This window comes from Gopherus evgoodei, chromosome 1 (genome assembly GCF_007399415.2).
Source record: "Gopherus evgoodei ecotype Sinaloan lineage chromosome 1, rGopEvg1_v1.p, whole genome shotgun sequence".
Lineage (NCBI taxonomy): Eukaryota > Metazoa > Chordata > Testudines > Testudinidae > Gopherus > Gopherus evgoodei.
The window spans coordinates 197,817,253-197,841,172 of NC_044322.1; the positions used below are offsets into that span (position 1 = coordinate 197,817,253).

Genomic DNA, 23,920 nt, shown 5'->3' on the forward strand with positions numbered 1-23,920 from the left:
CTAACGTATCTGTTATTTAGTCAATGCTTCTGACTTTATTCTATAGTGTCTCCCATACATGTACACACTTCCGTATACACCTGTGCTATAGCCCTTCAAAACCAGGGTTGGTTTACTTGTTCTCAGTTGCGATTTAGCATGAAATCTAGAAGACATCTATTAGGATTCAAGGATTTTAGAATATTGAGGGCTGAGAATCTTGCTCCTGTGCTCTGTCCAGGCTGTACTAGCTACAGGTGTGAGCTACACATGTTGAGTTAGATTTGTATAATGTGTTTATATGCTGATGGTTATTAACCGTGTTTCAACCCTTTGATTTTTAGGGAACCTTGGAAGATCAAATCATCCAAGCAAATCCTGCCTTAGAAGCCTTTGGGAATGCCAAAACCCTGAGAAATGACAATTCCTCACGTTTTGTAAGTCCAGTCTATAGTTCAAATGTCCTGTTAACCTGCCCTTATTCATAACATATAGAATAATAATATGTAATGTGGTAATAATAATAATAATAATCTATTCATCCTATTTATAAAGTGCCTGTCATTTCCTCCACTGAGGTGCTTGGATTGCTTCATGGTTGAAATGTAACTAACAATGATCAAATCAAGAAAAAATACTGTTGATGATATTTAAAAAATGCCACATCAAAGAGTATAACTTAAAAAGAGAGGGGGATACGCATATACTAGCCCTTTTCAACACAGAGACTGCACATGATTAAACAGGGCATGCAACAGCTGAAGTAAATAATTTGGGTACAATTTAATGAGATATTGAGCCCTATTTTCTGGGCAAATTCCAAGAGCAAGGGACCTTGAAAACAACAGCCCTGTTTTGATAAGCTAGTGGGTAGAACAGCTTGGGCAGCATGTAGTAAGGTCAAGACCAGAAGTAGCAATCCAACAGGGAAGTGGAAGAAGAACACTGGTCAGGAGAGAGCCACTACCATTGATGGCCTCACTGCTCCGCCTGAGTTAGACGGCTACCCAAACCAAGGAAAATGTGAAGATGCAACAGGCAGTTGAACACCACATAGACTTGCTAGGTGGACCTGTTTGTATATTAGTCTGTCAAATGTGTATGATAATACTTGCCTTCTCACAGGTATTTTTTGAGTGTGTTTGCGAGTGTAATATATAAAAAAATCTACTAAGTGTTATGATTAACGTACTTATACATTGTGCTTAACATTTTTCAAAGCCTAAACAAACATGCGCAACAGTGTGTGCGTTTGTTTCGGCTTTGAAAACTGTTAAGCATAATATATAACTCAGTTAAGCTCTACATTTGGTACATTTAGCATATCTTGTTGGAAAATACCCTCTCCCCACATCAGAAAGTTAATAGATCCTAAGCAGTCTGACTATCATGCAGGCATTGTATTTTGATATTTGTTGTGCCTCTTTACAGTTTATTTGCAGTAATTAGAATGTTCTTTTGCAAAATTAGGGTAAATTTATCAGAATCCATTTTGGAACCACAGGCAAGCTGTCATCTGCCGATATTGAAATTTGTAAGCAACAATCGTTCTCCTTGCTATAGAATCACAAATTAGTGTCTGATACTTCTGAGAAAAAGCTTTCTCTTACTGAACTTTTTATTATCTACCCAGATTTGCTGGAGAAATCCCGAGTGATTTTCCAGCAGCCAGGTGAAAGATCCTATCATATCTTCTACCAAATCCTGTCAGGAAAGAAAGCAGAGCTACAAGGTAAGCCTAAAATATTGGGGGGCGGGGGGGTGAGTGCAAAATACCAGGTCTTACCTGATTGGGTAAATGGCCAAAGGCAAAAAAATACGTTATGTTCAAGAGGATCCTTATGCTTCCACTTGTCAAAAAAATGGAGTCTGTCAAAATGAAATGTCATTAATCTGTGGATCTTTTAAAATGAGGTTTTTTTGATAGCAGCAACATGAAGGGCAATTTTCATTTTGACATGCAGATACAGAATGCCCACTAATGTTAACAAGTGTTACATATTAGAATAGGAGAATGCAATCTCAGGTTGGATTTTTAAAATATTTTGCTTACTACTATTTATAATAAACAGTAATACTTAACATTTATGTAGCTAGGGATCACAAAGCATCTTAGAAACAATAAGCCTCAAAACATCCTCTGAGATAGTAAGGTTTGGGGGGTATCTTCATTTAAATGTGGGAAAATTGAGGGACAAAGCCTTTAAAGGACTTGCCCAAGATCACTCAGGACATCTGTAGTAAAGGCAGGAAGATAACCCAGTTCCCTGCTTGTGCCATTAGGGTGTTCACATTTGTTACAGAGGATGCAAATTCCACAAACATTTGCAGAGCAAAGTACTTTCTATAATATATATCTCTAATTTTTGTTTTTCATTGTGGAAGAGAAGTAAGCAGTAGAGCAAAAGCTTAGTTGCACTGTTGTTAATCGACAACAGTGTGAAATATTTTTGCTACTCACCTCGGGATAGTGAGAATTCCCCTAAAACACAAGGCTAGTGAAGGACAGCTCAGCTCAAGGATTCTTAAAATACATTATTCTCTGAGTTTATCTTGGAAACAAGGCAGAGCACAGAATACCCATACTTGGTCCTCTACCTTATTTATTGTCTAACGCCCCTGTCTTGGATCATGCTGGGATATTTGCTCTTCTGTATGTGTATGGGTCCTATTATCTCTAAAGATGTACAGTGGGCATATGCCCAAAAACACACATTCACATGCATGACCAATGATGTTCACATACTCCAAAACAGCCTTTCTGGGTAATAGATGTGTATTTACAGACACTTTTTTATTCTTGCTCTCTCCAGTTCTTGGTCTCTAGTCTGAAAGAGGGAGTAGAGTACAGAGGTTGAAATGAGAACTGAGAGGAGGGTAGATTCTTGGGTTTGATTCCTGGCTCTGCTACTGACTTACCGCCTCAATAAGGTTGGAGCCAAACACTGTTCAAATGTCTAGTTAATGACAGTCCCTCCATCAAAGAATTTACAGTCTAAAAGACAATAATAAAAAGTGAATGAAACAAACACAAGGGAGTGGGTGAAAGGATGGGGTAACCAAAATAAGATATTTTAGCATAGCCTAGTTGTGTTTACAGTCAATAGCCAATCATAGATCATGAAAACAATGTTCTTGCCTGGTGGAATTGGGATTATGAGAGGTACCAGCTGATTACCTGTGTGTAGAAAATGCCTACAGGGTGTAACTTCTGAATGTTTTCAAGTCTTAGTTTCCTCTTTTTAAAACAAAAAACTGTCTCTTCAGGAGATGCATACTCTAAGTGCGTGTGAAGTTGTACAGAGAGATAGATGTCAAACAGTGGATTCTTTTTCATCTTGAATCAGTTTCAGGTCATTTGGAGTGGCACTGCTTAACTATGGTGGTTCTTTTGCAGATATGTTGCTGGTGTCTACCAATCCCTATGACTACCACTTTAGTTCACAAGGGGCAGTGACTGTGGACAATTTGGATGATGGAGAAGAGCTGATGGCAACAGATGTAAGGCCTTGTTAATTTGGCATTTGCTTGATACATTAAGTGAGTGTGTGTTGAGGGAAGAGTGCTGTCAGTAGCCTAGTCCTTCTCTAATTGGAATCAGTGGGATTTTTACCATTGATGTAAATTCAGGCAGGAGTGGAGCCCAGGTGTTAATTGTTTCACATCATAATCCTTACAATTTGGGCTTGAACATCTACAGGTATTGTTCCTGGGCACAAAATCTTCTCCACTTTCATATAAAAGGCCCATGGGGTTGGAGACATGAAGAAGAATGTGGATTTCCAGTGGGACTAAGTAACACCCCTTGTAATAAGTGGTCTCAAGACTGATACAATAGCTCCTGTTTCAGAGAGGCTCTCCAGAACAGTTTGTAATGCCGGCCATTCAGAGACACCTTATGGAACTGTAAGATACTGGTGTTATCAAAGAGGCAAGTAACAAAATCTTCTCTTGTGTTTCCTTTTTATAGCAAGCCATGGACATCTTGGGATTTATTCCCGATGAAAAGTATGGTGCCTACAAGCTTACTGGTTCGATCATGCACTTTGGGAACATGAAATTTAAACAAAGACCCAGGGAGGAGCAAGCAGAGACTGATGGCACTGAAAGTAAGGCAAACCTAGAAATAATTCAGAAGCCATTATCCAATTTCTCTGTTTAGAAATTGATAGATCTAATTCCTGTTCCTGTGCAGGCATGTTTTCAAGTATCAATTAAAATTAATTTGAAATCCTGTTTCTTTGGACTAGGTACTGATAAAGCTGCTTACCTGATGGGACTTAACTCCTCTGATTTGGCTAAGGGTTTGTTGCACCCCAGAGTGAAAGTTGGAAATGAGTATGTCACCAAAGGTCAAAGTGTCGAACAGGTGAGAAGAAGCTTTCAAGGCATTTGATCCAACAGACTGGACGTCTGCTCTACAAGCTGACAACTTTTTGCTGTAGAACTTTACACAAAGAAAAGATAGCTAAAATATTAATGTAATGTCTTTGTGCATTATACAAGCAGTGGACTCTCTTCTAATTTATCTCCTTATAATCCAAAATTATATCTCATCTCAAAGGGAGGGAGGAGGGCCCTGGAAAACAATTTTTTTCCCGGGTGCAGACAGCTTGTTGATTTGTGGAAATGGCATTTCAATCATGTACTAAAACCCATGTTTGTTTTTTTTAATAATTGTGTTGGCCATGGGTAGATTTAAAACTGAATTGGGCCCAGTTCTGTCAAAACTTTGGGCAACTCTAAAACGTTTTCCCACTGTGTCCTTTCTTCACCATTTGTCCTGGCATACAATGGACACTCACCCAGCTGGACTCTTGTTTTTCATCTACTCCTGAGTCCTGGATCTCTTTTCCAAGTAAGGGGCTCAGTCCAGCAGTCTGCTTTGTGCTGTTGCCATGTGCTACTCGGCCTCTGACTGCACTGTTGTTGGTATCTGGGTCAGAGAGTAGGTTCTTGCCATTAATAATTTTTAAAAAGTGATATAGGGTAATGAGTCCAAGGGCAGTGCTACAGGGGAATAATGGAAGGAGGATATTTTCCAGTAGCATTGTTTCCATTATGTAATAGCAGCATCCACTCAAGGAAACCACTTGCGTAAACCACACAAATCAGTGTATCTAACTCTGGATCTCAATTAGTCACCTAGGAGAACTGGATTGTTATTTATTCATTGGTCTTACATAATTTTAGAACCCAAAAGTCCCAGACTGGATCACAGCAACCTCACACATTAGTATCTCTGAATTTATCTAGTAAAGAAGGCATTAAGTTAGTGCTGTTGTTTCTCTGAAAAGTTGGAGTAGTAATGGTATGGATGGTGCTGAAGAGTTTAGGTGACAATGAAAATGGGTCTCTGAAGACAAGGTACTGGCGTAGGATTCATAATAAGAGCAGCATCAGATATTATGTGCATCCTCTCCTCTTGGCACAGTTGGCTATTTGAGAGGATAATGAAGAAGCATTGCCTAATGCTATTTAGTGTGTTTAGTTGTGTTGGGTTGTTTTAATATTTTGAGTGTCCCTTCCATCACAGACAATTAGCCATCACAGATACAAGTTTGAGGTCCATGGCACTTCCCAAAACATAAGGAGCAGTTAGCCAATGGTAAACTTGGGCTATTCAGATCCCCTGCATCTGTGGAGGACCTCTTCTATTCCCACCACATTCAGGGAGATAGTGGGCCTCTTTGACCGCACCCCATGGGCCTGGATTACAGAGCCCTCATGAGTCAGTAGAAGGGTGCACAGCCATCAGTGGTGGTCTGCTTCCCTCTCCAGATTCTAGCTGCACTCCAGGGTTGCCATGTTATCCCAAGTTGCAAGGTGCTGTCCAGCTCTTCCATAAACAGTGGGGTAAGGCTGCGATGTGGCCCCAGATAAATGGATTTAATACAGTACATTATTATTAGTGCTACAGAAATAAGGTGCAGCACAGCTTATGGGGAAAGCTTTCCTAATTTCATTAGGCATTCGTCACTCAGAGTCAGGATTACTGCAAAACATTCCTCAAACTACATGAAGAGGTCTAATAGCTAAAATGCCCTGAGATGAGAAGTATTGTGTACTGTAAAGGCATACAGTCATCCTGATTATCTGATAACTGCGTGTGACACCTGTCCTTTAGGTTGTGTATGCTGTTGGAGCCTTATCCAAGGCAGTGTATGATCGAATGTTCAAGTGGCTAGTGATTCGTATTAACAAGACCTTGGACACTAGGCTGCCAAGACAGTTCTTCATTGGGGTCTTGGACATTGCTGGCTTTGAAATCTTTGATGTGAGTATTGTTTGGTAAGGACTCAGCTGAAAGCCATCAAATGCTCTTTAGCAATAGTTCTTGGGTTTCATCTTTCTTCTAAATGAATGGGAGGGTAAAGAACAAATGTGACTGAAGAGAGAATCATGAACAAGAATCTGCAAAGGTATTGATATCAGTGGGCATTGGTGGCACTCAGCACCTTGCAAGATTGGGCATGCTTGAATTGGGGAGCTTTGGGACATTCAATAAAGATGGTCAGCTCCAAAAGTTAAGTAGGACTTCTGTCTCATCTGCTCTTAATTCATGCATTTGAAGTTGACTGGAATAAGGGGTGCTTTAGGGTATTTTATTCTTTATCTTAGAGAGGAAACTTATTATGTTATGTGATATTGCTCATGTTTAATTATAATGACTTTGTAAACTGAAGTGTGTGAGTAAAGGATCTTGATTGCTAAGGCCTCTTCCTCAAAATATATTCTTGAAGGCTAGAGGGCAGTATTTACAAGGAGGAAATTCAATATATGCCAACATAACTAGAAAATATACTGAAAGATTCCACAGCTTGGAGTTCAGCCTAGTCCTGGGAATGCTGGTATGGAGTCCAGGCTTCCCATTGGTATCCTTTCCTGCTTAGTCTTCTGGGGACACCTATACGAGGAGGAGGAGAGTGCTAAACTGGACTCAATTTCTAGTTCACTGCAGACCAGGTAATGGTCCTGTACCCACTCACATTCAGAAACACCTGGTTGTAGAAAGTCTGCTTGAAATTAATTGAGACAGTGGATGGCAATAGTTCTTTGTTTATTTACCAGGTCAGTGTAAACCACTCATTTTGTCAGCCTGGTTTGTCAGTCCTTGCTCTGACTCTCTATGATGCTGCTTTCTATTGACTTGCCACTCACGTCAAAGGAACGTTGGTGTATATTTTTTGGGCTTTGGCAGCACTTGAGATCCTAAATGTCTCTAGTGATCAAATCATCTGATCCAGAAAGTAAATTGATTACCACAGGGGCCAAGAAGGAATGTTACTTCCCATGCACGGTGCTCCACAAATTGGCTGATGTGTTGATTTTGCTTTCCTAGGAAGCACTGGGTTTTAACTGCTGCCAGAGGAAGATAATGAACTTGATGGACAAGTTTTCTGATCAAATCTGGAAATTCTCATGTATCTATGTACTGCACATTAGGAAGCAGTTAACCTGACAAACTCCCCCGTGGCCTCTCTGGCAGTTACTTGAAACATAGGTTTAGATTTAGACTATTTCTTCCATGCTTGACCCCTTCCACTGAACTCTGTTCATATTTAATTTTATGTGACTGTTTCTCTCTTCCCCTTCTACACCACAGTATAACAGCTTTGAGCAACTTTGCATCAATTACACAAACGAAAAACTGCAACAGTTTTTCAATCACCACATGTTTGTCTTGGAGCAAGAAGAATACAAAAAGGAAGGCATCGAATGGGTATTCATTGATTTTGGCTTGGACTTGCAGGCCTGCATTGACCTAATTGAAAAGGTACGTACAAGAGCACAAAGGCATGTATGTTCAGACACATTTTCAAGCATAATGTTCTCCTTGGAGACTTCTTTTATTTCCAGTGTTAAAGTAGGCTTAGTGATGTGAGTAGCTGAACAAACAAAAGCTCTAGTTCTTCTCCTTTCTGCAATATAAGCAAAATCTAAGGAGGATTAATTTGTGTGACACTTAGGATGCCTAAATAAAAGAGAGAGAGAGAACCAACAGAAACTATCAAGTTACGCAACAGCTAGCTTGTGTAGCTATATGGTCGTATCTTCTTTTGCCCTCACCTTCTCTTTCCCTCACTTCTCTCCTTTAGTTTGTCCCACTTTTGGCTGCCTCAAACTAAATTGTAAGCTGATCAAGGCAGGGGCTGGGTTTCATCTGTGTGTGGAGCACCTCACAGAATGAGATCCTGATTGTGGTCTTTAGGCATTATTACAATAGGAATAATACAATAAATATTAATATACAAAGCCCTCCCTGTTCTGTGGTTCAAAGCAGAGTTTCATAGTTTCTTCTTAATTTCAGTCCATTCTTTCCCCGACTCTGGCCGTGCCTCTCCTCTTCCTCCTTTCATGAATATCTGCTGGACCTGGTCAGTTCATGAGCCCTAGCAGCATCTCTCCTTCTGCCACATAACCTCTGCAGACCTGACAGGAAAAATGAAGATTTGAGCACTGTTGTGTCAGTACTCGGAGCAGGCAATGAGGGAGGCTGAGCATTCTTGTCATGGTGGAGTTTTATGGTCCTAGTCGCTGCCAAACAAAATAGTTTGTCCTTTCTTGGGAAAAAATATGGAGCATACTGGGAACCTGATCGCTCCCACTGAAGATGGTGGTATCCTCCAGTTGGCATCAATAGTCTTTCCATTGGCTTCAGTGGGGGTTGGATCAGGTCCAGCATGACCAACTCTAAAATACCAGTCAAATGCCTTGGAAGTTAATAAAGCAAAATCTGAAAGTCCATATGAAATGCTATCAGAAGTCAGTGTAAAACCTTCCAAGGCAGAAGTTTCATAGTAAGCTGTCAAAAGTCTGCTTGCTGATTTAACAGAATAAACATGAGTCACCCACTCAGTATGACAAGGAATGTCTGTGAACATGGAATTCCATCAAGTCAAGCCTAGCTGTGACACAGCTACTAAAATCTGCTTAATCATAAAAACTGAATCCTAAAGATTTTCTTATTAAAATCTCTTCGGATCAATAGCCATTGGGCATCCTGTCTATCCTGGAAGAGGAGTGCATGTTCCCAAAGGCTACAGATATGACATTCAAAGCCAAACTTTATGACAACCATCTTGGCAAGTCACCCAACCTTCAGAAACCTCGGATTGACAAGAAAAGGAAATATGAAGCTCACTTTGAACTTCTTCATTATGCTGGTGCGGTAAGTTTCTAGTATCATCAGAAATACTAGAATTATTCCAAATGGATTCATCTCATAGCCACAAAAATAAATAAAGGTTATATTAAAAAGAATTTAAAAACCCGGCCAGTCAGAAATAAGGCCTTAGATATTATAGCACATTGAGATATAGGGATCCAGATGAATCAAAACGTGGATATAACAGGTCAAGTTAAGGAGGGCACATGGTGGTTTAGTGAAGAGTTGCCAAGGTGTTTCTAGTCTTGTCTGTGAAATCACCCTAAGTTACTCACCTTCAGAAAAGTGACCATATAAAAATGCTGCCATCTTACTTGACATATTGATTCCCTGGACAAATTCAGTCATATGTGGCTATATTGACAACCAAACTAAGGTTTTACTGCTTTTTATTTCTGTTAGTGCTGCAGGGCCAACACAGCTAAAAGTAAGATGAATTCTGTTCTCCCACTTGCACAATTAACCGGATTATTAATTAAGGTCCAACGACAGAATCTGTCGCAGATGAGTGGTAAAGGTGATACATGAATCAGAATAAACCCAGTTTCTCATTCTGAGTTCAGAATGAGGCAAAAGAAAAAACATCTTTTACTCAAATGGAGCAAATCTGATATGAAGTCACTGAGAAAATGTAGACACGCCATGAGGCCACTTTTAGACTCACTATTCAGAGTGCCATTGAACTTCAACCTACTTGAATATTTAATAATAATATAATATCCATCTTTTATATAGCACTTTTCGTCTGGCGAGTTCAAAGCACTTTACAAAGGAAGTCAATTATCCCCATTTTACAGGTGGGAAAACAGTCATGGGTGGTCGTGGGTTGCTTAAGGTCACCCTGTAGGCCATTGGCAGAGTCAGGAATAGTATCTTTTTAAGAGACTTCAGTTAAGAGGTTTACATCAGAAAATCCAATAGAGAGCTCTGGAATAGTAAAGGGCCTATTGTTGTAATATAGAACCATAACTTGTCTGTTCTATTAGCAGTTCTCAAGATCTGGTTCAAGATACACCCACCTGGGCACATGGGGTTCTTTCTAGTGGCTTGTGGGGCCACAGAACACATTAAGGCACAGGAAAGATGAGGGAATTGCAAGATTGGGAGGGGATATAGAGGATTCAGATGGGGAACGGTTGGGAGTGAGATCGGGAAGCAGAGAATTGGAGACTCACTGGCAGGTATGGCTCATGACAGTGATTCCCTATTAAGTGTTTTACAGGATAAAGCTTGTGCCATTAATTTCAAACCAAGCTGTAAAGAACTGTAACTGCTTGTGAGGAAGAAAGTGTGAGATATAGACTACCGAGGAAAATGTTTGACATGGTTTATTTTTCTTAAATTTTGGACCACCTGGTTCTTTCTTAGGTGCCCTATAACATCATTGGCTGGCTTGAGAAAAACAAAGACCCACTCAATGAAACTGTGGTGGGCATTTTTCAAAAATCTGCCAACAAACTGCTGGCAAGTCTGTTTGAAAACTATGTCAGTGCTGACTCCGGTAAGTAGAATAATCTTACAAGGATTTGCCTTCACTTCCTGGGCACATGCTTGGAAAGGAATTTAAAACACAAAAGCATACTAAAGGCATCCACTGACTGCCATTAAATCAGGCATTTTTTCATCAATTAAATGAGCATGACATCTATCTAAGAAGTCTTATCACAGTTTGTCTGTGTGCCTGTCATTTGTATGTATATTCCTTTGAGCAATTTTGGCACACAGATGTTGGATTCTCTGCATGCATAGCCTATATGTATATGGGCACTCAGTTTGAGCAGGCCAATGGGAATTAAACTATGCAAAGTCTCACTAGTGGTGTGCAAGTGATGCACACAAATGCATAAATGATTGTTTATCAACAAAACAGGTCATGTCTCCAAATTATGGCTCTCTCTAGCTGAATTACAAAGCTTCCAAACAGTGTCTAAACTAAAGCAACACTTAAACTAGGAGAATGCACTTGCTATGATAATAAAAATTCATATGATCAAAATGTTCTTGGATCAGTGATGGACAATCTAAATGATACCTGCGTAGTGCTTCTCCAAACCTCTAATGTCTTCAAAATTAGGTAGGAAAAACTTGCAAGAATAGGTTTTCATGAGGCTTCTAGTAGTTATGAAATAAACACTCTCTTTTACTGAGCTGTTTTATTTGGGGTAAGGCAAGTCACAAGCTTCCATAAAATTGATGTTAAGGAAATGGGACTGGCACTCATTACAGAGATGTAGCTGTTATGTCCTAAAGTCACAATCACTTACGGCCTATTTATTACAAACCTCATTTATATAGATGTAGTTGTCATGAATCATAAGATTCCATATGAAAGAAGTAAAAACTGCAGATTTCATAATGGGGTTTAGAAACTGAGCAGAATAAAAATAACAAAGACCCACATGCCTCCAGAAAACTGTTGCAGGTAGCAAAGTGCCTATCTGCCACAGAGCATCAGTCCCAGGAGTGCTACCTTGTCTTGCACACCGTGCCAGTCAAAAGGAATAGCTATTTTTGGCACGGTCACCAGCGAGAGAGATGTATTTTTGAGAATAACACATGGTACTTTTCACTTTCCTTGACATGGCCTGCTGTGCTCAGGTGACAAATGCCTGACCATGTACATTCTATAGTTCACATGCTCTGTAATCAGGTTAGTCATTTTCTTTAGTTTGACATTTTTCTGAATATATCTGATTGTATGAAATCAAAATAAATGAATCTCAAACTACTTAATATTTTGTCAGAAATTCATTTTTATGCCCTTATTATGGGGCATGTTTACATAAATGAATAGTTAACACCATATATGACTGTAGAGAAACTATAATGCAGTAAATTTGCGAAAGTTTCTGATGAAAGCCATGGAAAGGAAGAGAGTGCTTTAGCACGTGTCACCAAAAGCCTTAAACAAAAGGCTTTAATATTTAAAGTTTGGGAATACTGGATTTCTTTTGTACAACACTTGAGGACCAAAGAGACTCACATGACTTTAATTTTGCCTTGATTCCAAGTATTAATTACATTGTACTTCTGGAAATGTTTTTACTGACTTTATCTCTTAGCTGAATATTACATTTGATTGAGCTGTTCTTTATGTATTTCAATTTTTTTTAGTTGATCACAGTACAGAAAAGAAACGCAAGAAAGGAGCTTCCTTCCAAACAGTGTCATCGCTACACAAAGTAATTTTTATATTTTTTATTTAAATAGTTCATAATTTTTCTGTGTAATTTCAACTATGAGGCTACATTGTAATAAAAAATAAGAACTGCAAGTGCTTTAGTAGAGAGATTGAAACTGAATGTTTGAATTTGGGTCTGGGTTTAGGTGTTGATCAGGGCTAAGTGACTAATTCATAACAAATTATTTATTTGTTTAATTTCTCTTCTGTTCTTTCAATGTTCATTGAACAAATTTGTTTTTTAATTTTTGAACAGATTAGTCACAATTTTTGAACTTTTTTGATTTTTGTTTACTCTATGGTTATTGTTTCATACTCATTTGAAAATGGAAATGGGCACATGATATTTTTTCTATTCCCTGATTGGATGAGTGTACTGCTTATAATCAGGCTCTGTTGTCAGATGCTATCGGTATGGTGCTCTGCTCTGTTCAATGTTGATATCACTCGGCTGTTTGCATGTGTTCCCTCTGTGTGCTGTCCCAGCTCTTCGAAGATAGCTGACACAGCAGACTCAAAGAGAACCCCCAATGACCACAGAGTCTAGTAAGGTACCAAGGCACCTTGGCCAGGTTTATTGCCGTATTGGACACAACGATAGTTCCCCGTAGATTATTTAGTCTACCGGGCATACTACAAATATGTGCCCACGGTCAATGGACTTGGCTCAGTCAGTGGCGGGACTTTTCACTGCTACCTCGGCCGGACAAAGACACTGCCCCCAGGATGCATTCTTATACCTAGGTACAAACAAGTTACACATCACTCCTGAAGTATTAAGGTGCAACTCTTCTACGTAGCAAGATACAACCCCTCTACGTAGTAAGGTGCCGCCTCTCACCTTGTACATGTTGGTTTGGACAAAACAACTCTATCCATCATATTACCCGTTGGCCCCTGTCATTGGGAGGGGTCAGTCTGTTCCTTGTTATCTGTGTGGAATGTACAAGTATGTGAATGTTCTGATATCTAGTGTTCAGTACCTTTTAGGTACGTATCTTCTTGCAGCATCAGCCCTTTCCTTGCCAGCTTCTGCAAGCAGGGCCTGCATCTGGCTCACAGCTTAACTTTGCTTTATGTTAGCAAAGTCTTGATCATTACTTTAGTTCAGGCCTTAGGCCTCATACCAGGCCTCTGATACCAAGGTTTATATCTCAGGGCCTCCTCTTACTACAGGCTCCATGGTTAGAATGTTCATGGAAATCTGATGTAAAATTTGCTTTACATGAGTATTGGAGCTTAAAGTTCATTTTTTGCAAGCATCCATGCTACTAAAACTGAAATACATTTGTCTTATTTGTGGAAGGTGGACAGAAAGACCATATCTTCACTGGCAAAAATAGGACCTGTTGTTCACCACTGGAGCAACTGCACCAGGGGTAACAATGGAGGAAGCTGTAATGTAGGCAAGCTTCGAGTGGTTTTTACCCATCATGTCATCTAATCTTGCTTAGAGCTATTGCCAGTAGAGCTAAATCAATGGTAAATTGAGTCATATTTTTGCCAGTGTAGACAAAGGTGAAAGAAGTGTGAAGATAACTGAAGCAAATTTCCACAGACTGCCACTTGATAATCAATAAGAAGGCACAAAGGGCAGCAAGGTGTCCAATTTCATTGACTTTCTCTTGGAGTTAAGAACATAAGGATTGCCATATTGGGTCAGACCAATATTCCATCTAGCCTAGTATTCTGTCTTCTGACAGTGGCCAGCGCCAGAGCTTCTGGGGAATGTACAGAACAGGGCAGTTGGAATGATCCACCCCATCTTCCCCTCCTGGCTTCTGGCAATCAGAGGTTTTGGGTTACCCAAGGCATAGGATTACATCCCTGACTATATTGGCTAATAGACATTAATGAATCTCTCCTCCATTAATTTATCCAGTTTTTTTTTTTAACAGAGTTATGCTTTGGCCATCACAATATCCCATGGCAATGAGTTTCAATGAGTTAATTGTATGTTGTGTGAAAAAGTACTTCACCTTGTTTGTATTAAACCTGCTTCCTATCAATTTCATTGGGTGACCTCTGTTTTTTGGATTGTGGGAAAGGGCAAATACTACTCCTTTATGCACTTTTTCCATACTATTTATGATTTTATAGACCTCTATCATATTGTCTATTAGTTGCCTCTTCTGTAAGCCGAAAAGCCCTTTATCTTTTTAGTCTCTCCTGAAGCCGTTCCATACGCTTGATCATCTTTGTTGCTCTTCTCTGCACCTTTTCTAGTTCCACTATATTATTTTTGGAAAAGGGCATCCAGAATTAGACACAGTATTCAAGGTGTAAGTGCATTACAAATTTATATAGTGGCATTAATATATTTTCTGTCTTATGGTCTACCCCTCTTTGACTAGTTCTTAACAATTTGTTAGCCTTTGTGACTGCTGCTGTGCATTGAGCTGAAGTTTTCAGAGAACTATCCATGGTGACTCCAAGATCTCTTTCTTGACTGATTAAAGCTAAATTAGAACCCATCATTATATATGTATAGTTGGAATTAACTTTTCCAGTGTGTAATACTTGGTGCTTATCACTGCTGAATTTCATCTTCCATTTTGTTGCCCAGTCACCTAGTTTAGTGAGATCCCTCTAACTCTTCACAATCAACTTTGGACTTACTTACCTTAAAAAATTTTGTATTATCTGCAAACTTTGTTGCTTCATCGTTCATTCCCTTTTCTAGATCATTAATGAATATGTTGGACAGCATAGATCCCAGTAGAGATTCTTGAGGGACACAGCTATTTATTTCTCTCCCTTGTGAAAACTAACCATTTATTCCTCCCCTTTGTTTCGTGTCATTTACCCAGATCCATGAGAGGATCTTCCCTCTTATCCCATGACTTTTTAGTTTCCTTAAGAACCTTTAGTGGGGGACCTTGTCAAAGCCTTTCTGAAAATCTAAGTACACATATCAATTGGCTCAATCTTATCCACATGTCCCCCTCATAAGTCTAATAGATTAGTGAAGCATGATTTCCCTTAACTCTTCCCCCCAACAAATCGTGTTCATCTATGTGTCTGGTAATTCTGTTCTTTACTGTATTTCTACCGACTTTGACTGCTACTGAAGTAGGGCTCACCAGCCTATAATTGCCAGGATCTCCTCTGGAGGCCTTCTTAAAAATTGGTGTCACATTAGCTATCCTCCAGTCATCTGGTGCAGCAGCTGATTTAAATGATAGGTTACATACCACAGTTAGTAATTCTGCAATTTCATGTCTGAGTTCCTTCAGAACACTTGAGTAAATACCATCTGGTCCTGGTAACTTACTGCTGTTTAACTCTAAATTCTAAAACCTCTTCTATTGACTCCTCAGTGTTAGACATTTTCTTAGATTTGTCACCCAAAAAGAATAGCTCTGATGTAGGTATCTCCTCCCATATCCTCTGCAGTGAAGACCGATGCAAAGAATTCACTTAGCTTCTCTGCAATGACCTTGTCTTCCTTAAGTGTATCTTTAACACCTTTGTCTAGTGGCCCCACTGCCTGTTTGGCAGGCTTTTGTTTCTGATGTACTTAAAAGAATTCTTACTGGTAGTTTTTGCTTCTTTAGCAACTTGCTTCTGAATTTCTTTCTCGCTCCACCTTATTATACTTTTACACGTACTCTGCCAATGTTTGTGCATCTTCTTACTATCCTTATTAGGATTTGACTTCCAAATTTTAAAGTAAGCCTTTTTGCCTATAACAACCTCCTTTACCTTGCTGTTTAGCCCTGATGGCATTCTTTTGATCAGCTTATTGTCTTTTCGGATTTGGGATATACACTTAGGCCATGTCTACATCTAAAATTTTGCAGCGCTGGTTGTTACAGCTGTATTAGTACAGCTGTATAGGGCCAGCGCTGCAGAGTGGCCACACTTACAGCAACCAGCGCTGCAAGTGGTGTTAGATGTGGCCACACTGGAGCGCTGTTGGGCGGCTTCAAGGGAGGTTCGGGGAACGTGAGAGCAAACCGGGAAAGGAGACCAGCTTCGCCACGGTTTGCTCTCGCGTTCCCCGAACCACCCTGCAAACCGCAGGGAAGGAGACCTGCTTGTTCGGGGAACGTGAGAGCCAACCGCGGCGAAGCTGGTCTCCTTTCCCGGTTTGCTCTCGCATTCCCCGAACCACCCTGCAAACCGCAGGGAAGGAGACCTGCCTGATCGGGGGTTCGGGGAACGAGAGAGCAAACCGGGAAAGGAGACCAGCTTCGCCGCGGTTTGCTCTCGCGTTCCCCGAACCACCCTGCAAACCGCAGGGAAGGAGACCTGCTTGTTCGGGGAACGCGAGAGCAAACCGCGGCGAAGCTGGTCTCCTTTCCCGGTTTGCTCTCGCGTTCCCCGAACCACCCTGCAAACCGCAGGGAAGGAGACCTGCTTGTTCGGGGAACAAGAGAGCAAACCGGGAAAGGAGACCAGCTTCGCCGCGGTTTGCTCTCGCGTTCCCCGAACCACCCTGCAAACCGTAGGGAAGGAGACCTGCTTGTTCGGGGAACGAGAGAGCAAACCGGGGAAGGAGACCAGCTTCGCCGCCGTTTGCTCTCGCGTTCCCGGAACCACCCAGCAAACCTCAGGGAAGGAGACCTGCTTGCTCGGGGTTCGGGGAACGCGAGAGCAAGCTGGGGAAGGAGACCAGCTTGATTACCAGAGGCTTCCTCAGGTATGCTGGGATACCTGCTTATTCCACGGAGGTCAAGAAAAGCGCTGGTAAGTGTCTATACTTGATTACCAGCGCTGGATCACCAGCGCTGGATCCTCTACACCCGAGACAAAACGGGAGTACGGCCAGCGCTGCAAACAGGGAGTTGCAGTGCTGGTGGTGCCCTGCAGATGTGTACACCTCCTAAGTTGCAGCGCTGTAACTCCCTCACCAGCGCTGCAACTTTCTGATGTAGACAAGCCCTTAGTCTGAGCCTCTGTTATAGTGTTTTTAAATAGTTCTCATGCTGTTTGCAGGCATTTAACTAGCCCTTGTGACAACTCCTTTTAATTTCTATCTAACAAGCAATCTCATTCTTGTGTAATTCTCCTTTTTAAAGTTAAATGTTAGAGTAGGTGAGGGAGGGTTTGATTTTATCCCCACACAAGAATGTTAAATTTAATTACATTATGGTCACTATTACCAAGCAGTTCAGCTACAGTTACCTTTTGGATCAGATCCCATGCTGGACTTAAGACTAAATGAAGGACTGCCTCTTCCTTTGTGGGTTCCAGGACTAGCTGCTCCAAGAAGCAGTCATTTAAGGTGACTAGAAATTTTATCTCTGCATCACATCTTGAGGTGACATTTACCCAGCCAATATGAGGATAGTTTAAATCACCCATTATTTCTGCTTTTGTAGCTTCTCTAGCCTCCCTTAACATTTCACAATCACTGTCATCATCCTTCTCAGGTAGTTGGTAGTATATTCCTACTGTTATACTCTGTTTAATCAAGCATGGAATTTCTGTCCATAGAATTTTATATAGTATTGTTTCATGTAAGATTTTTACCTGATTTGACTCCATGCTTCCTTTAACATCTAACACTACTCCCCCATTCGCACTAACCATTCCTTCTCTCTCATTCTGATGAGTTTTATACTCTGCTATAACTGTGTCCCATTGATTATCTTCATTCCACCAAGTTTCTGTGGTGCCTCTTGTACTAATATCCTCATTAACACCAAGCACTCTAGTTCACCCATCTTAGTATTCAGACTTCTAGCATTTGTATATAAGCACTTGTACATTTTGTCAATATTCAGTTGTTCGCCTTCATTATATTTAATTGAGACTCTTTCATTTGCCTGTTCATTGACTATATCCTACCTGTATTACATCAACTTCTTTGCTATCCTCTTTACTAGGATATAGAGTTCCCCCTTTAATAACTTCATCCCTAATGGATGTCTCTGCCCAAACCATGTGCTCTTGCACTGCTCTTGGTCTTCCCCCAGCCTTTAGTTTAAAAATGCCCTACGAGCTTTTTAACTTTGTGTGCCAGCAGTCTGTTTCCATTTTGGTTTAAGTGAAGCCCATTCCCTCCTGTATAGTCCACTCCTTCTCCAAAAGGTTCCTCAATTTCTAGTACACTTAAATCTCTCCTCCCTACTCTATCATCTCATCCATGCATTGAAACCCTGCAGTTCTGCCTGTCTTTCTGGCCTGGCCCATGGAACTGGAAACATTTCAGAGAATGCTACAATGGAGGTCCTGGGCTTTCATTTTACACCTAATGGACTAAATTTGGCCTCCAGGACCTCTCTCCTACCTTTCCCTATGTCATTGGTACATTCATGTACCACAATGACTGGCTCCTCCCCAACACTGCTGTCATGGTACAATTCCCCATTCTGAACCTTAGCGTCCAAAAGATGGGGTACCAGCATGAATTCCTCTAAGCTTAATTACCAGCTTAGAACCTGTAGCGCTGCCACCAACCAGGAATTCTAGTGCCTGGTACACTCTGGTCCCCTCAAAACCTTGCCCGGGGACCCCGCAAGACCCAGACCCTCTGGATCTTAACACAAGGAAAGTAAACCCTTTCCCTCACCGTTGCCTCTCCCAGACTTCCCCTCCCTGGGTTATCCTGGAAGATCACTGTGATTCAGACTCCTTGAATCTTAAACAGAGAAGAAAATGCACCTTTCCCCTCCTTCTCTCTCTCCCTCCCAGATTCTCCCTGAGAGAGAAAGTAATCCTGACACAGAGAGAAATTAACCTTTCTCTCCCTCTTCCCTCCTTTCTCCCCACCAATTCCCTGGTGGATCCAGACCCAGGCTCCTGGGGTCTCACCAGAAAAAAAAACAATCAGGTTCTTAAACAAGAAAAACTTTTAATTAAAGAAAGAAAAACAGTAAAAATTATCTTTGTAAATTTAAAAAAAATGGAATAGGTACAGGGTCTTTCAGCTATAGACACTGGGAACACCCTCCCAGCCTAAGTATACAAGTACAAATTAAAATATTTTCAGCAAAATACCAATTTGAACTCCTTTCAGCCAAATACACATTTGCAAATAAAGAAAACAACCATAAGCCTAACTAGCTTTATCTACCTAGTACTCATTAGTCTGAACTTATAAGAGCCTGTATTGGAGAGATTGGAGAGAAACCTGGTTGCACGTCTGGTCACTCTGAGCCCCCAGAGTGAACAACAACCAAAACTAACAGCACAGCACAAAAACTTCCCTCCCTCAAGATTTGAAAGTATCCTGTTCTCGGATTGGTCCTCTGGTCAGGTGACAGCCAGGCTTACTGAACTTGTTAACCCTTTACAGTTAGAGAGATATAAAGTACTTCTGTGCTATTAACTTTTCTTATCTGTTTATGACAACTGCACATAAGTCTGTCTGTATGTTTTGTGAGATCCACTACCTTTGCACCTAGCAGGCAATTCACCATGTGGTTCTCCCACTCATCACAAACTCAGCTACCTATGTTTCTAATAATCAAATCCTCCAATAGTATTGTCTGTCTCTTCCTAATAATGCCGCCCCCTGCCTCCAGAGGGATATCCCCTGAGTGTGAGAGAATATCAGGACATTTTCTAGAAGATGGGTCCCAACTATGGGATCATTCTCCTCTACTCCAGCTTGCTGGTTCCTTCCCTGAGACTTTTATGCTCCTTAGCAGCACAAGAGCTGTTGGACAGGAGGTGGGACAGCTCTATGTCCCTGAAAGTCTCCTCATGTACCTCTGTCTTCTTTAGCTCCTCCAGTTCAGCCACTCTGGTCTCCCATACTCTGTCTGAGGGCCATGGGTTGCTTGCACAGCACGACACGTGTGCACCTTCCCATGAGGCAGGTAATCCTATTTGTTGCACTCAGTGCAATAAACTGGGTAGCCCAAATCCTGCTGCCGGACTTCTGTCTGCAATTTTTTATTCTTGTAGCTTTTTAACGTAGCTTAAGTTTAGACTATGTTGGTGAGGTGTTATTGGCTTTTCTTTATTTTGTTAATTACCTTCCTTGGCAACTTGATGAATTTCTAATTGTTATAGACCCTCGGACTCATCCCCCTGCAGCTAAGCTCTCTTTAGGTGGGCAACTAAATGCCCATAGCGTCTTTGAGAATCTCCCCCAACACAGTCATTATGAAGACATATATTTTGCACTGACATATGCAGAATATTCACTCTGAATAGTTTGTAGGATGGGGCCAATATCCACCTGTAAATCTGCCTTATTTGCTGCTTATTAGACAATGTATATCTTATAGCATTGCTGCTTACATATACACTTAGTACAATATTAGGTTTCTAATGATTTAGCTAATTGTGTTTTTTATTTTACCCTTTTTAGGAAAATTTAAATAAACTGATGACTAACCTGAGATCTACAGCTCCTCACTTTGTGCGCTGTATTATCCCCAATGAAACTAAAACTCCAGGTATGGAAAAATCCAGCAATCTTCATTTTAATCCTGTTACAGTAACTCTTCACTTAAAGTTGTCCCGGTTAACGTTGTTTTGTTAACAGTGTTGATCAATTAGGGAACATGCTCATTTAAAGTTGTGCAATGCTCCCTTCTAACGTCGTTTGGCAGCCGCCTGCTTTGTCTAATGCTTGCAGGAAGAACAGCCCATTGGAGCTAGCTGGTAGGGGCTTGGAACCAGGGTGGACTGGCAGCCCCCCTATCAGCTTCCCCATCAGCTCTCTGCTCCTAAGTTCCCTGTGGAGCAGCTGCCTGCAGTTCAGCTCTCCCTCCCTCACTGCCATGTGCTGCTCCTGCCCTCTGCCTTGGAGCTGCTCCCCGAGACTCCTGCTTGATGTGTGGCGGGGAAGGAGGGAAGAGGGGGGCTAATATCAGAGTGTCCCCCTCCCCCCTGCTGCTGCACCCTGCTTACCCCATCTTTGATAGAGCAGGGGGGACACACCAGAGCTCAGGATGGAGGGAGCTTGCAGAAGCTGTGGTCTCAGCAAGCTGATCTAATTAACAAGGCAGTGTACTTAAAGGGGAAATGGCATATCTCCCTCCATTCCTGCAGCCTTGTAGAATGAGAGCGTTAACGCTTGAGGGCTCAGCCAATTGCTAGTTCATCATTTAGCAGTAAGGGAAATATCCCACCCTTTGACTCCTCCACCTCAGCCAAGCTTCACAATCATCATCACTGTGTACCAGTATTAAATTGTTTGTTTAAAACTTATACTGTGTGTGTGTGTATATAATATAGTCTTTTGTCTGAAAAAATTTCCCTGGAACCTAACCCCTTCATTTACATTAATTCTTATGCTGAAATTGGATTTGTTTAACATTGTTTCACTTAAAGTTGCATTTTTCAGGAACATAACTACAACATTAAGTGAGGAGTTACTGTATTTTTATCCCAGAATCCATTTCTAAGTCATCAGTCCACACTTTAAAGCAATTTGATTGTTCTCCTCCTCCAATGCTAGCTGTTGTTTTGAGACATTACTTCCAACTCTTCTCACCTATTGAGCAAAATGAAGGTTTAATCCTCATGGAACAATCTCATTTAATTAAGTTTTTGAATTTTTTCAAGGTGCAATGGATGCTTACCTTGTCCTCCACCAGCTTCGCTGTAATGGTGTCCTGGAAGGAATCCGTATTTGCCGTAAGGGATTTCCAAACAGAGTGCTTTATGCTGACTTTAAACAAAGGTAACACAGAGACCAGCCCCAGACACAGGTCATGTTTCTTCTCATGATGAAGTTCCAGTCAGAAGCATTGTAGCTTTCTGCATAAAAATGAGCCAGGGTACTTTTCCCCCTCTTTGTTTTACTCAAGTTAATTTTCAGTTCAAAATGCCTGGAACTGGAGGGCAGTATTCTACTCTCAGTTTAAATCTGAAGTAGTTCCACTGGCATTGCTGAGGTTACTCCACATTCGTTACAGTTTAATGAGAGCAAAATCTGACCCAGCATCCTGGCCCCCTTTATTCATTCTTTCCCTGTTGTTAACAGGTACCGTATTCTGAATCCAGCTGCCATTCCAGAAGATAAGTTTGTGGACAGCAGAAAAGCTTCTGAAAAACTGCTGGCTTCTTTAGATATTGACCAAACCCAGTATCGTTTTGGACACACAAAGGTAACAAGAAAAAAGCATATGATTCCTTTTTGAAAGCAGAGATTTCAAAGCTGCAGGGTTCAGATCTAGATCTAAATGTTGCTGAAGTTAATGTTTTATATAAAGATATGACCATACCAAAGCCCACATTTGAAAACAGAGGATAAACAAAGGCAGAAAAGTAGAAAAACTGAGCTGTAAGTTTCTGTCATAAATATTGATGTCTCCATCAGGAAGTAGTCTATATCTTGATGCGACCATTTTAAATGTGCTTTCTAATGGCAGCATATATTCAATGTAAGATAGATGGAGTAGTGCAGTTGGTCTGTGGTGGCATTGTGAGGACACTTGTTATCCAGGAATTAGATAGCTCTTCGCATGTAAATCACCACACAGCTGTGAGTGATTATGGTTACTAGAACCTGAGAGAGATTAAAACAAGAGACCTAGCAGCACAAGTAATTCTAATGTTAAGATAACAATACAAAAATAAAACAGAGGAGTTCTGCTGTATAAGCCACGAGCGGCAGCTCAAGCACTGCATATTGTTTCCTACAGAAATAATGCTACCAACAGGTGTAGCTGAACCAATGCTGCTAACACTTTAACTGCCTGTGTAGACAGGACCAAACTATGATCATCACCATTTCAGCTGTCTTATTTACACAGAGCAAGTCTTTACTACAGTTTGTGAAATGGTGCTAAACACAACTCTGTCCTGTCTACACTTGCAATGAAATTGATACCAGCACAGGTTCAGATGCATTCATTTTCAGCAACGGGTGGTTGACTTTCTAGCTTGAAAAGGCTCATGAGATTAATTATACCACAATAGATTTGTTCCTATTTTATGTGCCCAAGTAAAAAGGTTAAAAACATTCCAAGGGTCTAACACCAATTAGTAGCGTTAGTAGTTATTACATGAGTTTGGCACATTTGAAATAGGTGAGATCAAACTATGATGCATACTGTGGTTGGGTCATTATAACGTTATAATGCAATCCCCTGACACAGACTTTTATATTACCTAATCATCACTCTGCTTTTGTTACCAGCCTTCCCTTGAACACTACTGTTACAATAAAAATTGACTTACACTGCTCCATGTTTCATGAAGATGGGATTATTCTGAGCTTGTTCCTAAATGACATCTGCCTATATTTTAGGTATTCTTTAAGGCTGGTCTCCTGGGCCATCTGGAAGAAATGAGGGATCACAGACTATCCAAAATCCTAACAATGATCCAAGCAAGAGCACGAGGCAAACTGATGCGTATTGAGTTCCAAAAAATAGTGGAGCGAAGGTACAGGCAATCTTGGGTTATTCCCATCAGTCTTGGGGATGAAACCACTCCTGTCTCACTTGATGACTAAATAAGGCCCTTGTAGTAGCACCTAAGTCTGTAGTTGGCCATAAATGAATGATTACTGTAACTGGGCGGCCTCACCCCCACGGCACCTCCTGCTAGTCACTTTGGGAATTAGCTCAATATTCCAGCTCAGAGCACCCTCTGCAGGCCAGTAATCCACCTGTCCCGGCTGGCCCCTGTGTCACTCCCTGGACCCGGTGCCCTTTTACATGGGGTTCTGCCCCCTG

At 41.0% G+C, this 23,920-nt stretch overlaps 1 protein-coding gene across 3 annotated transcripts in view; it reads left to right on the forward strand.

Moving 5' to 3' along the window:
- MYH15 (myosin heavy chain 15) overlaps positions 1-23,920 on the forward strand; it is a 67,272-nt gene that overhangs the window by 11,967 nt on the left and 31,385 nt on the right. For all 3 annotated transcript variants that reach the window (XM_030582152.1, XM_030582134.1, XM_030582142.1), the window contains 15 exons: positions 324-416; positions 1,450-1,513; positions 1,613-1,711; positions 3,377-3,480; positions 3,950-4,088; positions 4,230-4,348; positions 6,107-6,256; positions 7,586-7,756; positions 8,972-9,151; positions 10,517-10,649; positions 12,263-12,330; positions 20,599-20,686; positions 21,801-21,918; positions 22,222-22,345; positions 23,491-23,627. In XM_030582152.1, the coding sequence (XP_030438012.1) occupies positions 324-416; positions 1,450-1,513; positions 1,613-1,711; positions 3,377-3,480; positions 3,950-4,088; positions 4,230-4,348; positions 6,107-6,256; positions 7,586-7,756; positions 8,972-9,151; positions 10,517-10,649; positions 12,263-12,330; positions 20,599-20,686; positions 21,801-21,918; positions 22,222-22,345; positions 23,491-23,627 (1,787 nt within the window). The remainder of the gene's footprint in view (positions 1-323; positions 417-1,449; positions 1,514-1,612; positions 1,712-3,376; positions 3,481-3,949; positions 4,089-4,229; positions 4,349-6,106; positions 6,257-7,585; positions 7,757-8,971; positions 9,152-10,516; positions 10,650-12,262; positions 12,331-20,598; positions 20,687-21,800; positions 21,919-22,221; positions 22,346-23,490; positions 23,628-23,920) is intronic.